General features: G+C 48.4%; 1 protein-coding gene across 1 annotated transcript in view; it reads left to right on the forward strand.

Annotated features, from left to right (window-relative positions):
• The window catches only part of LOC140077902 (complement factor B-like), a 94571-nt gene that overhangs the window by 55336 nt on the left and 23808 nt on the right, over window positions 1-15427 (forward strand). Inside the window, exons 6-11 of the mRNA XM_072125505.1 lie at window positions 2171-2304; window positions 5937-6075; window positions 6281-6412; window positions 6802-6897; window positions 7431-7568; window positions 7775-7878. Of these exons, the coding sequence (XP_071981606.1) occupies window positions 2171-2304; window positions 5937-6075; window positions 6281-6412; window positions 6802-6897; window positions 7431-7568; window positions 7775-7878 (743 nt within the window). The remainder of the gene's footprint in view (window positions 1-2170; window positions 2305-5936; window positions 6076-6280; window positions 6413-6801; window positions 6898-7430; window positions 7569-7774; window positions 7879-15427) is intronic.

Genomic DNA, 15427 nt, shown 5'->3' on the forward strand with positions numbered 1-15427 from the left:
AAGGCCGGAGATGTCTGAACAGCAGTATAGTATGGGACATGATGGACAAGGACAGAGATGTCTGATCTGCAGTATAGTATGGGACATGATGGACAAGGCCGGAGATGTCTGAGCAGCAGTATAGTATGGGACATGATGGACAAGGCCGGAGATGTCTGATCAGCAGTATAGTATGGGACATGATGGACAAGGACAGAGATGTCTGATCTGCAGTATAGTATGGGACATGATGGACAAGGCCGGAGATGTCTGATCAGCAGTATAGTATGGGACATGATGGACAAGGCAAAAGATGTCTGACCAGCAGTATAGTATGGGACATGATAAACAAGGACAGAGATGTCTAATCAGCAGTATAGTATGGACGATGATGGACAAGGCCGGAGATGTCTGATCAGCAGTATAGTATGGGACATGATGGACAAGGCCGGAGATGTCTGACCAGCAGTATAGTATGGGACATGATGGACAAGGACAGAGATGTCTGATCAGCACTATAGTATGGGACATGATGGACAAGGCCAGAGATGTCTGAACAGCAGTATAGTATGGACCATGATAGACAAGGCCGGAGATGTCTGATCAGCAGTATAGTATGGGACATAATGGACAAGGCCGGAGATGTCTGAACTGCATTATAGTATGGGACATGATGGACAAGGCCGGAGATGTCTGATAAGCAGTATAGTATGGGACATGATGGACAAGGCCGGAGATGTCTGATCAGCAGTATAGTATGGGACATGATGGACAAGGCCGGAGATGTCTGACCAGCAGTATAGTATGGGACATGATGGACAAGGCCGGAGATGTCTGATCAGCAGTGTAGTATGGGACATGATGGACAAGGTCAGAGGTGATTGATCAGCAGTATAGTATGGGACATGATGGACAAGGCCGGAGATGTCTGATCAGCAGTATAGTATGGGACATGATGGACAAGGCCGGAGATGTCTGATCAGCAGTATAGTATGGGACATGATGGACAAGGCCGGAGATGTCTGATCAGCAGTATAGTATGGGACACGATGGACAAGGCCAGAGATGTCTGACCAGCAGTATAGTATGGGACATGATGGACAAGGCCAGAGATGTCTAATCAGCAGTATAGTATGGGACACGATGGACAAGGCCAGAGATGTCTGATCAGCAGTATAGTATGGGACATGATGGACAAGGCCGGAGATGTCTGATCAGCAGTATAGTATGGGACATGATGGACAAGGCTGGAGATGTCTGACCAGCAGTATAGTATGGGACATGATGGACAAGGCTGGAGATGTCTGATCAGCAGAATAGTATGGGACATGATGGACAAAGCCAGAGATGTCTGACCAGCAGTATAGTATGGGACATGATGGACAAGGCTGGAGATGTCTGACCAGCAGTATAGTATGGGACATGATGGACAAGGCTGGAGATGTCTGATCAGCAGAATAGTATGGGACATGATGGACAAAGCCAGAGATGTCTGATCAGCAGTATAGTATGGGACATGATGGACAAGGCCGGAGATGTCTGACCAGCAGTATAGTATGGGACATGATGGACAAAGCCAGAGATGTCTGATCAGCAGTATAGTATGGGACATGATGGACAAGGCCGGAGATGTCTGACCAGCAGTATAGTTTGGGACATGATGGAGCGGGTTGGAGATGTCTGATTAGCAGTATAGCATGGGACATGATGGACAAGGCCAGAGATGTCTGATCAGCAGTATAGTATGGGACATGATGGACAAGGCTGGAGATGTCTGACCAGTAGTATAGTATGGGACATGATGGACAAGGCCGGAGATGTCTGATCAGCAGTATAGTGTGAGACATGATGGACAAGGCCGGAGATGTCTGATCAGCAGTATAGTATGGGACATGATGGACAAGGCCGGAGATGTCTGATCAGCAGTATAGTATGGGACATGATGGACAAGGCTAGAGATGTCTGATCAGCAGTATAGTATGGGACATGATGGATCGGGTTGGAGATGTCTGATCAGCAGTATAGTATGGGACACGATGGATCGGGTTGGAGATGTTTCGCCATTGATGGAGTTGTCTGATAACTTGTTTTTTTCTCCGAATAAATTGACTTTCTTTTGGCTCAGTTCTGACTTCCATAAGGTTTTAAGATTCCAATAATGATACTGATATGTTCCTTTTATATTTTGTAGAGCAAAGTGATCGTAAAATACAAGTAAGGAAAGACGGTCTCATGAACATCTTCATTATCATCGATTCTTCTAAAAGTGTAGGAGTGGAGAACTTCAAAACCGCTAAGGCGGCCAGCATTGTGTTCATAGATAAGGTATGAAGAACATGTGCAATCTGATGACCTCTGACCTCTTAGTTATATGCAGGGGCAGGTTCATGTTGGATGGGGACGGGAGTGGTTCCTTCTTCTGACTGCACTCTGTCTCTAATCCCTTATATGTTATGAGTTCACAGAATATATAAAAAAAATATATCATATAGGGGGTCATTTACTAAGGGCCCGATTTGCGTTTTCCCGACGTGTTACCCAAATATTTCAGATTTGCGCCGATTTTCCGTGTATTGCCCCAGGATTTTGGCGCACGCGATCGGATTGTGGCGCATCGGCGCCGGCATGCACGCGACGGAAATCAGGGGGCGTGGCCGAACGAAAACCCGACATATTTGGAAAAACCGGCGCAATTAAAAACGGAAAATGTGTCGCGGAGCTTGCACTTACCTTCACTCAGCCCGGCCCGGTGTATTCCAGCGCGTTCCGATGCTCTTCAGCGCAGCAGCACCACCTGGTGGACATCGGGGGAACTACCTTAGTGAATCCCGTCCGGACCCGAATCCACCACAGAGAACGCGCCGCTGGATTGCGAATGGACCGGGTAAGTAAATCTGCCCCATAGTGTCTGTATATCAGTATCATCCAGACATAGACTGGGATAGTAGCAGCATAAGATATAAATCACCTCCATGTAAATGGATTAACCCCTTATGACCAACACTAGTTTTCAGCTCAATGACCAGACTCGATTTTTTGAATTTGCCCTGTCTCACTATAATTGGTTATTACTTCGGAAGCTTTAACATATCCAAGTGATTTTGAGATGTGTTTTCTCGAGACACAATGGGGCAGATTTACTTACCCGGTCCATTCGCGATCCAGCGGCGCGTTCTCTGCGGTGGATTCGGGTCCGGCCGGGATTGATTAAGGCAGTTCCTCCGACGTCCACCAGGTGGCGCTGCTGCGCTGAAGTTCCCCGGAATGCACTGATCACCAAGCCGGACCGAGTGCAGGTAAGCGTGAGTCCCGCAACCCTTTTTTTTTTAAATGCGGCGGTTTTTCTGAATCCGTCACAATCCGATCATGTGCGCCAAAATCCCAGGGCAATTCAGGGGAAATCGGCGCAAATCGGAAATATTCGGGTAACACGTCGGGAAAACGCGAATCGGGCCCTTAGTAAATGACCCCCATTGTACTTCATGATAGTTGAAAAATTTAAGTGATAAGTTTTGCGTTTCATTCGGAAAAAAAATGAAAATTTGGCAAAATTTCTGAAGAAATCTTCATTTTCAAAGTTTGAAATGTTCTGCATTCCAGACAGGAAGTAAAACTACCCCAAAAGCTTCATAAGTAACATTTCTAGAATGTCGGCTGTATGTTGGAATGATATGTTATCCGTCCTCTCATTTTTCTCGGATGTTATGAGGTGCAGAACTTTAGGTGCCATTTTTCTAATTTTCATGAAAATTGCCAAAACTCACATTTTAAGGGACAACTCAGCTTCCAAGTGACCGAGGCCTAAATAATAGTAACACCCCATAAATGACCCCACTATAGAAACTTCACCCCTCAACGTATGTAAAACAACTTCTATTGAGTCTCTTAACCCTTTAAGTTTTTTTATAAAATGGATTAAAACAATATGGACGAGCGATTTAGAAACTTTTGACTGTTTTTTGGAAAATACATTCATTTAGGCCAAAACTAACACTTTAATAATGACTAAAATGATGAAATGCTCTGCAGAGTGTGATGCCCAATTTCTCCCGAGTACCAATCCCCCTATATGTGGTGGTGACTGTACGGGGGGCGCACGGCCGGGCATAGGATGAAAATGACATTTTTTTTTGGTAATGTGAACCTACGAGGCTTATTATTTGCGGGATGAGATACAATGTATACATCATTCCTTCCGGGCGTCTATCGCTTATTCATGAGATTTTATAACTATTTCAAGGGGGACACAAAAGAAATGATCCATTTCTATTTTGGATTTTTAGCACTTTTTTTCCCCACTTGCCATAACATAGAAATATTATTTTATCTTTATTCTCTGGTCACTACGATTACGGCGATACCTCAGTTATATCGTTGTTCTTATCTTTGTTCAATTTTACTGAGCAAAAGGCGTCGCGTCAGAAGAAGTACCCTTAATGACCGACGTAGATTCCCGAAAGGGCGGACATTAAGGGGTTAATAATAACCCCCCTCATTGGGGCAGATATACTTACCCGGTCCGTTCGCGATCCAGCGGCGCGTTCTCTGAACAGGATTCGGGTCCGGATGGGATTTATGAAGGTAGTTCCTCCGACGTCCACCAGCTGGTGCTGCTGCGCTGAAAATCATCTGAACGCACCGGAATGCACCGAGCTGGACCAGGTGAAGGTAAGCGCTTCCCAAGCGACACTTTTCCGAATACGTCAGGTTTTCGTTCTGACACGGCACCCGATTTCCATCGCGCACATGCCGGCGCTGATGCGCCACAATCCAATCGCGTGCGCCAAAATCCCGGGGCAATTCATGTACAATCGGCGCAAATCGGAAATATTCAGGTAACACGTCGGGAAAACGCGATTCGGGCCCTTAGTAAATGACCCCCATTGTGTCTAACTGACCACCGCATCTAAGGGGTTATGTTCCCAGCAGCAGGACCCCTGAGGGTTGTAATTTAGACCTTATGGGGGACATTACTAGTCTCCTGTCATATCTTTGTAAGTTACTTGCTATGATTGTGTTTGAAGACTTGATGGAACATATAGGGCCACATTTATCACTTTTGTGTGCCTAAGTGTAGTAGTTGCGCCTAAATTCAGGCACACTGTTTTGCCAGAATTATCACAAGCTACAACCATCTGTGATAAGGTAATTTCCTGCCTCTTATTAATCACTTTACTTTAACACAGTTTAGGCGCAGTTTAGGCGCAGTTTAGGCGCAATGTTAGATTCGGGCAGTTACATGTGATCCTGCTACAAGCTCCTCTCTGCTTCTCCCACATCCCAGAAGGAGAATGACCCTCACAGCAGCACCCAGGTGTGTGACACCCAGCACCCAGTGACCTCCTCAGCAGTGGCTTCTCCTGGTGGGGATCCCCCAGTGCTGATCTCCTGCTGCACCCCTGTAATTCTGCACAGTATCCCCCTCAGACACACTGGTGATACTGTGCAGAATTACATGGGGGACACTTGTCTGTAGAATCTGCAACATTCTGCAAACTTCTGCAAACTCCTGCAAAATTCTGTCCTGTCTTGCTTTGAGCTCAGGAGTTTGCAGAATGTTTTGTAAATAGAAGGTGATGAACTGTAAATAGAGTCTGCAGCTCCTGTCTGTAATGTATCTATTATATGTTCCAGTGTCTGGCTGAGCTTTGCTGCTAGAAATGAGCTGTTCTGCACAGGGGCTCAGTGCTTTCTTCTCAGTTAACGCCACTTTCGGGCTGGAGTGTTTTTGCGCCCGTTTTTGCACCTAAATGAAAACGTTGCAAGTGATGAATATCATTAGGTGCAGCAAAACATCTGGATCGGTAAGATAGATGAGGGAAAGCTGCTTATTTTTGCTGCGCAGCTAGTTTGGCGTTTAATCGCAAAAATGGCGCAAAAACGGTGCACCTGAATGAAAAGGCGCAAAACCAACAGAAAAAACAAGTGATACATGTGGCCCATAATTGTCTCCACAGATGGCCAGCTTTGACTTCACCCCTCGCTATGGTGTTATCTCCTACGCTTCGTTTGCCAAACCCATTGTGCGGCTCTCTGATGATGACAGCACGGACGCTGAGGCCGTCATTGAGAGGATAAGAAAGTTCAATTATCGAGGTGAGGATTGACCATCAACACAAAATCCTGGACAACCCCACAAATGTTTAGGTGAATTCCGGACATTTGGCTCGGAGGGTCCTAGGAAATGATGTATAACCCCGGAGTTGCCCCATTACAATTGTCTTATTTTGGACACACCTGAAGACCTTTCTTACTTTCCGTCTTGTCCATCATTTCAATGTTCTTGGGTTTTGTTCAATAGAACATGACGATAAAATGGGAACCAACACTCGGGGTGCACTGATCGAAGTCCACGGCATGTTGTCTCTGCAAAACACTAATGAGCCCCAAAAATTTCTGGAAACAAGAAATGTTATCCTGCTGATGACAGATGGTGAGTAACCGCTGAGGGTTGGACATGAGTTTCTCTTCCACACCTCACCAGTATTTCCTCCTTGTACCATCGCAGACATCCTTCTACTTATTATTTCCTCTTAAATGTGCAGCCAACGCTTCATCTTCCTCTACAAATTCCCACAAATTCTCTGCCATGGTTAAAGCAGCCACCAAAATACAAAGAAGTCCCCTGAAAGCCCAGGTGATCATGCCCTAACTGTCTGCCGAAGACAATCCCTGTTGGCTTTGACTTTACAATCACTTAGGACCTTAGAACGATCTCCAGGACCTCAAGGGATCCCGTCTAACACTGCTCTTATCTTACCTCCCTGATTTGCTGTTATTGTCATCATTTCCACTTCACAACCTCATCTTTCACCCGGCTAGGAAAGCATAACATGGGAGGGGACCCAGTTGTGGAGATGAAGAAGATCAGAGAACTTCTGGACATTCGGAAGAACAATAATCGTGAAGATTTTCTAGGTATGAAATCTATATGGTACATACATACATATAATGCAGTCATATAGGGTGGGGGAGTTCTAGGATTTATTTGGTTCTTTTTGTTTAGAGGATAGGACATGTTCTTTTGGACCTTGGGTGGGAAAAGCCCATTTAATCTTACCCTCTGCTGTACAGGGATCTTGTGGGTACTGACCTAAGTATTGTGGTACACATCCCTAAGGCCACCACAACTGGTATAAGACTCCTGACAAGCTAAGAGTAACACGTCCATACACCAAAGTGATGAGTATTTCTCTACTCGGTCATCATGTGAGTTGTCTGGCGTTCTCCTTGGATGGTCTATTTTACCATCTTTATGGATGACCCCATAAAGATTGTATAACACCTGGTGCCCCTTTCCTCACCAAACTAATATGTTCTAGAAGGGCCAACGTTGACGTTGGCCAACCCTGCCGATTTTGTTGGACCTGACCTCCGCTGTTATGTGTAGAGGGGCCTAACATTCTCTGATGATATCTAAGTGTGATGGACCTCTTCTCTCTACCTGACAGATGTCTATGTCTTTGGTCTGGGAGAAGACATAAGCGAGAATGAAATCAATGATATTGCATCCAAGAAAAATCCTGAGAAGCACGTCTTCAAGATGAAATCTGTAGATCATATGAAGGAGGCCTTTGACGAGATGTTAGGTAACATCATTTACACGTCTTCCTTCCCATTGCTGTGAGGAGGTGATTACACCTTCAATGTTGTGAGCTGTGGTCATCCACAACTTCTCCTCTATGTGCCACTAATGGGTTTGGCCTCATAGAGGGGCGATGGTCACCCACAAACCTTGCTCTGACCATGAATACATGGCTTGTATCTATCTAGCATGCGTCTTACTTGCTTTCAGATGAAGCAGAAGTTCTCCAGATGTGTGGACTTTCTAAAGATCCATCTAAAGGGGAGGAAGGAGTGCAAGAAGTGTATCCCTGGATTGCCAAAATTACCATCACTGTACGTATCCATCACCAGCTCTTATCAAGAAGTAAATCTGCCCTTTTATCCCTTTGTAGTTTGAGTTCTGCTCCGTGTAATAAAACCATTGGTGGACACTATAGGGTAGGTGACACCGGCTCTATGGAGGTTGTCCTGTACTGCACGCTCTCTCCTGCCCCCTGTGCACTCTGGGGACATAGATCCAGGCACCGTCACTGTGGTAATTAGCTTTTTTTTAAACTGTATTAGAGATGAGCGAGCACTAAAATGCTCGGGTGCTCGTTATTCGAGACGAACTTTTCCCGATGCTCGAGTGCTCGTCTCGAATAACGAGCCCCATTGAAGTCAATGGGAGACTCGAGCATTTTTCAAGGGGACCAAGGCTCTGCACAGGGAAGCTTGGCCAAACACCTGGAAACCTCAGAAAAGGATGGAAACACCACGTAAATGGACAGGAAACAGCAGGGGCAGCATGCATGGATGCCTCTGAGGCTGCTTAATCGCACCATTATGCCAAAATTATGGGCAACAGCATGGCCATGACAGAGTGACCGAATGAGGCTAGATAGCATGTAAAACATCCAATAATTGACCCTGACACTATAGGGGACGGCATGCAGAGGCAGCGGCAGCAGCGGCAGGCTAGAGAGTGGCATGGCGTCATACCCTAAATGGACTCAGGATTCAAACCAATGGGTGGCAGAGAGGAACCAAAGGAGGTGAGCAAGAAGCGCTGAAATGATTTCCTATGTCTACAAAAGGTTGACGCTATATTTAGTCGATAACACAGCATGGTGGCGACATAGTGACCAAGTTCCATAACGTATCTGGTGAAACACCCAAAAAATGAGCCTGACACTGCTCGTTTGATAAGGGCATGACATGTGGAGGCAGCCATGGAGACGACTTCCATGATTAAGAGCGACAGTATGGGGCATTCATATTGCGCTGCTATGATTGCAACTTCAGGTCTCCAGCATGGCGGCGACAGATGGGCCGAGTTCCACTATGTATCTGGTGAAACACCTGAAAATTCTGCCTGACACAGCTAGTTTGATAAGGGGATGATGTGCTGTATATCCTCTCGTGCTCCAGCGTCTGGGGTATAGAGAGTTGAAATGAGACATTGGTGGACGCTGTGGAGGATCGTGGAGGCAAAATGGACAGGAAACAGCAGGGGCAGCATGCATGGATGCCTCTGAGGCTGCCTAATCTTGGGATGGAGCTGGCGGTCCACTGCCAGGCGAGCTTTCGCCTGTCCAAGCCCCTGTGTCTTGGCTCCTCCCCACCCAAAATGGGCCTGGGGGCCAGAAGCGTTTACTTTGAAAAAATTATAATTTTCAAAGCAGGCCGGGTCGTTTGAATATTTCACCTAGGAATAATGGAATAGCATAGTGGTTCTATTTTTAATTGTTTTTTCGGAAATGGTTCCATGATTAAGAGCGACAGTATGGGGCATCCATATTGCGCTGCTATGATTGCAACTTCAGGTCTCCAGCATGGCGGCGACAGATGGGCCGAGTTCCACTATGTATCTGGTGAAACACCTGAAAATTCTGCCTGACACAGCTCGTTTGATAAGGGGACGATGTATGGAGGCAGTGAACTAGTAGTAGATTAAAGGTGCTGCAGTTAAAACTATGTTAGTTGGATCTTGGCATGGAGCTGGCGCTCCGCTGCCAGGCGAGCTTTCACCAATCCAAGCCCCTGTCTCTAGGCTACTCCCCAAACAGCACTTCTAAGAACCTTTTGTATAAGATCAAGTGTAGTTGTGTTCTTATAAGTTTGGGTTCTGGCGGGTGAGGGGAATGTAAACAGATGCGCAAGAAGCGCTGAAATAATATCGGTAAATGATAAAAGTTTGCCAGTATATTTTGTGGATTACACAGCTGGGTGGCAACAAAGTTAACAAGTTTGATGTGGAAGCCATGAAAACAACCCAAAATTCTGCCTGACAAAGCTCGTTTGCTAAGGGGACCATGTATGGAGGCAGCTATATGGACGACTTTTGGAGGCAGCTATGGAGATGATGTGTGGAGGTAGCAATGGAGACAACGTGTGGAGGCAGCTATAAAGACGACATGTGGAGGCTGCTATGGAGACAATTAAATTTGGATAGTGCCTGTATGTGGCAGTCCAAAAAAGTTTTCAAACCAGAGGAGCAGGTAGGTGGTCCTCCAGAAAAATTAAATAGATTGAGTGCCTGTATGTGGCACTCCCAAAAATTGCTTAAAACAGAGGACTGGGTAGGTGGCTCTCCAGAAAAATTAAATACATGGAGTACTATAGCTAGAGCCAGTTGTTCCTGGCAAAAAATAGCCAGTTTCCTCTGCTTTAGTGTACAAAGAGGAGGAGAAGGAGGACAATGAGGAGGAGGAGTGCATACATTATTCAGGTTGAGCTTCTTTCACCTGGTGGAGAATGGAAATCTGGAGAAATCCAGGCTTTATTCATCTTGATAAGCGTCAGCCTGTCAGCGCTGTCAGTCGACAGGCGTGTACGCTTATCGGTGATGATGCCACCAGCTGCACTGAAAACCCGCTCGGACAACACGCTAGCGTCAGGGCAGGCAAGAACCTCCAAGGCGTACAGTGCCAGTTCGTGCCACATGTCCAGCTTTGAAACCCAGTAGTTGTAGGGAGCTGTGTGATCATTTAGGACGATGGTATGGTCAGCTACGTACTCCCTCACCATCTTTCTGTAAAGATCAGCCCTACTCTGCCGAGACTGGGGACAGGTGACAGTGTCTTGCTGGGGTGACATAAAACTGGCAAATGCCTTGTAAAGCGTACCCCTGCCAGTGCTGGACAAGCTGCCTGCTCGCCTACTCTCCCTCGCTACTTGTCCCACAGAAGTACGCCCTCTGCCGCTAGCGCTGTCAGAAGGGAAATAGTGTTTCAGCTTGTGCACCAGGGCCTGCTGGTATTCATGCATTCTCACACTCCTTTCCTCTCCAGGGATGAGAGTGGAAAGATTTTGCTTGTACCGTGGGTCCAGGAGAGTGAATACCCAGTAATCGTGCTGGAATAAATTCTTTGAACGCGAGGGTCACGGGATAGGCAGCCTAGCATGAAATCTGCCATATGCGCCAGAGTCCCAACGCGCAAGAATTCACTCCCCTCACTGGCCTGACTGTCCATCTCCTCCTCCTCTAACTCCTCCAACTCCTCTTCTTCTGCCCATACACCGCTGAACAGTGAAGGTCTGAGCAATGCTCCCCTCTTCTGTCTCGCCAACATTCTCCTCCTCTTCCTCCTTATCCTCCTCCACCTCCTCCGATATGCGCTGAGAAACAGACCTAAGGGTGCTTTTGCTATCAACAAGGGAATCTTCTTCCCCCGTCTCTTGTGACGAGCGCAAAGCTTCCGACTTCATGCTGACCAGAGAGTTTTTCAACAGGCCAAGCAGCGGGATGGTGAGGCTGATGAGGACGGCATCGCCACTGACCATCTGTGTTGACTCCTCAAAGTTACTCAGCACCTGACAGATATCAGACATCCACGTCCACTCCTCATTGTAGACTTGAGGAAGCTGACTGACCTGACTACCAGTTCTGGTGGAAGTTGACATCTGGCAGTCTACAATCGCTCTGCGCTGCTGGTAAACTCTGAATAAGATGGTCAGTGTTGAATTCCACCTCGTGGGCACGTCGCACAACAGTCGGTGAGCGGGCAGTTGGAGGCGGCGCTGCGCTGCCCTGAGAGTGGCAGCATCTGTGCTGGACTTCCTGAAATGCGCACAGATGCGGCGCACCTTCGTGAGCAAATCAGACAGATTGGGGTATGTCTTGAGGAACCGCTGAACTATGAGATTTAACACATGGGCCAGGTATGGCACATGTGTCAGTCTGCCGAGTTGCAGAGCCACCACCAGGTTATGGCCGTTGTCACACACAACCATGCCTGGCTTCAGGTTCAGCGGTGCCAGCCACAGATCAGTCTGCGCCGTGATACCCTGTAATAGCTCTTGGGCGGTGTGCCTTTTATCGCCTAGGCTCAGCAGTTTGAGCACCGCCTGCTGTCGCTTAGCAATGGCACTGCTGCTGTGCCTAGAGCTACTGACTGATGGCGCCATGCACACGGATGGTAATTCGGAGGAGGAGGTGGAGGAGGGGTGGGAGGAGGAGGAGGCATAGAAGGCCTTTGAGACCTGGACCGAGTTAGGCCCCGCAATCCTCGGCGTCAGCAGTATATGACCAGCCCCAGGGTCAGACTCGGTCCCAGCCTCCACCAAGTTAACCCAATGTGCCGTCAGCGATATATAGTGGCCCTGCCCGGCAGCACTCGTCCACGTGTCCGTGGACAGGTGGACCTTGTCAGAAACGGCATTGGTCAGGGCACGGATGATGTTGTCTGACATGTGCTGGTGCAGGGTTGGACGGCACATCGGGAAAAGTAGTGGCTGCTGGCGACCGAATACAGAGTGGCGGCCGCTGCCATGAGGTTGCAAAAGGCCTCGGTCTCTACCAGCTATAGGGCAGCATCTCCAGGCTAAGCAGTTTGGAGATGTGGACGTTGAGGGCTTCGGCGTGTGGGTGGGTTGCACTGTACTTCCTCTTGCGCTCTTGCGTCTGGGGTATGGAGAGCTGAACGCTGGTGGATGCTGTGGAGGATCGTGGAGGCGAAGGTGTGGTTTTCGCATGGGAGGTGTTTGGGCCGGGGTCCCAGGCAGGGGGCTGACTAGCAGATGACACAGGGGAAGGAGCAGTGGTGTGCCCGGCCGGCGGTGAACGGGCTTGGTGCCATTGAGTGGGGTGTTTAGCATTCATATGTCTGCGCATACTGGTGGTGGTTAAGCTGGTAGTGGTGGAACCCCCGCTGATGCACCAGCTCTGGCCCTGCCTCTCCGTCTGGCCCCACCACTGCCTCTTCCAACCTGTTCTCGTCGAGGACTCTCCTCCGTCTCAGAAGCACTGTGTTCACCTGGCCTATCAACCCAGCTTGGGTCTGTCACCTCATCATCCTCCGATCCCTCAGTCTGCTCCCCCCTCGGACTTCCTGCCCTGACAACAACTTCACCACTGTCTGACAACCGTGTCTCCTCATCGTCCGACACCTCTTTACACACTTCTTCCACTACGTCAACAATGTCATCATCACCCACAGACTGCGACCGGTGGAAAACCTAGGGATCGGAAAAGAGCTCAGCAGCAACCGGACAAGTGGTTTGTGACTGTGGGAAGGGTCCAGAAAACAGTTCCTCAGAGTATGCCGGTTCAAATGCAAAATTTTCCTGGGAGGGGGCAGACTGGGGGGAAGGAGGCTGAGGTGGAGGAGCTGGAGGAGTGCTGATTTCGGTGACATGGGTGGACTGCGTGGAAGACTGACTGGTGGACAAATGGCTAGAAGCATTGTCCGCAATCCACGACATCACCTGTTCGCATTGTTCTGGCCTCAACAGTCCTCTACCACGAGTCCCAGTAACTTGAGACATGAACCTAGGGAGTGTAGCTCTGCGGCGTTCCCCTTCTCCCTCATCAGCAGGTGGTGTCGAGGACCACGACCTCTGACCCCTGCAGTAGTGGGACGCCCACGCCCTCGTCCTCTACCCCTAGCCCTCGGGTTCAACATTTTCAAAATTAAAGTGTAAACTGTAAATTTTTTTTGTGTTTTTGTTTTTTTAACAAAACGATGCTATCCTATTGCTATGGCTAGTTTCTAACCTACACTGACAGCACACAACTGGATTTTGTGCAGTGCCTGATGACTTTGAGTTAAAAAAAAAAAAAAAAAGAAAAGTAAAAGCAGACTGTGCCTAATTCAATCAAACCCCTAATAAATTGTTGTTGGGTTCTTGTAGACTCACTCCTGCCTAACACTATTCTAATAGAACACCCTAACGCTTTCCCTGACCAGCAGCAGCTCTCTCCCTAACGGCATCCAGACAGAGAATGATCCGAGCAGCGCGGGCAGGGGCTAGTCTATTCCAGGGTCACCTGATCAGGCCAGCCAACCACTGCTATCCACGTGTAAGGGTACCACGTCATGCTGGGTGGAGTGCAGAGTCTCCTTGCTTGTGATTGGCTCTGTTTCTGGCCGCCAAAAAGCAAAACGGCGGGAGATGCCATTTTCTCGAGCTGGCGAAGTATTCGTCTGAGCAACGAGCAGTTACGAGTACGCTGAGCATCAAGCTTGGACGAGTATGTTCGCTCATCTCTAAACTGTATTTATTGAAAATTTTAGAGAAAGTAAGACCTCAACACAAACAGTGGAGGGGGGCAAAGGAAAGAAGGCGTAGGGAGAAGGGAGCTGGGTAGTTAGTCACTAGGTTCTATTTAGTCCTGAGTTTCAGCCACTGTTCCCTTCAACATTTGAGTCCTTCTTCCAGTTCAGGATTCATATTCCTCGGAGAGTTGGCCAGTGAAGCAATATCCTTGTAAAATAATTTTACCAGGTGCAAAGAGAAAGTAATACGTAAATGTGACACTTGCTTGTCATCTCATCCCTGGAAGTCAAGCACCCCCACTTCATCCCTAGTATTACCACAGTCCTAAGCTATATACGCTATTGAAACATCCCCCACCAGGGCCTATCTTTGGTGGTTGTAGACAGCTGGGGCCCAGAATACCGGAGTGGGTGGCTAGTGCGGCCTTGGGCATGCCGTGGTCATGGCGCTTGGTATTGTGACGGGTGTACGGGCCTACAGCCTGGCAGGTCTTCAGCAGGTGGGGTCTGCAGGAAATGTGGAGGGAGAGGCTGATGCAATAGGTTTCTCCCTTTGGGAAAACCCTGAGGTCTATATGGGAATCCCTTGGTGATAGAGGATGGGGCACCCGTGATGGTGAAGCAGCCTTATCCAGGGATTACATGAAGGCAACATTGTGCAAATCAACTCACAGTTCTTTATATGAACTGCTACAGCAGTTCCTAAGGCTGGTAGGAGATGGCTGGTCTGCTGGAAGGGTCGCTCACATCCTGGTGATAGCTTCAGGCTGGGCTGGTAGATGGAGTCAAGTCCTGACAGTGGACCTCTGCTCTGGGGCTTAGTCTTCTGACTTGCCCAAGTTGTCAGGCAGCGGCCTGAGACACCTCTGCTTCCTGGTAGCTTGTCTCGATGGCAGATCTGCAGGAACTGCACACAGGACCTGCTTCCTACTCTGCTTATAAAATCCAAGATGGACCATGAGGCTTCTATCCAGTCCCAACACATTGGGGCACATTTACTTACCCGGCCCATTCGCGATCCAGCGGCGCGTTCTCTGCACAGGATTCGGGTCCGGCTGGGATTTAAGATGGTAGTTCCTCCGCCGTCCACCAGGTGGCGCTGCAGCGCCGAAAATAATCTTAACGCCCCGGAATGCACCATCCCATAGAAGGTGAAGGTGAGCGCTCCCCAAGCGACACATTTTCGGTTTTTAAATGCGGCGGTTTTTCCGAATACGTCGGGTTTTCGTTCGGCCACGCCCCCCCCGATTTCTGTCGCGCGCATGCCGGCCCCGATGCGCCACAATCCGATCGCGTGCGCCAAAAACCCGGGGCAATTCATGTACAAGCGGCGCAAATCGGAAATATTCGGGTAACACGTCGGGAAAACGCGAATCGGGCCCTTAGTAAATGACCCCCATTAT

Source organism: Engystomops pustulosus, chromosome 9, assembly GCF_040894005.1.
Source record: "Engystomops pustulosus chromosome 9, aEngPut4.maternal, whole genome shotgun sequence".
Lineage (NCBI taxonomy): Eukaryota > Metazoa > Chordata > Amphibia > Anura > Leptodactylidae > Engystomops > Engystomops pustulosus.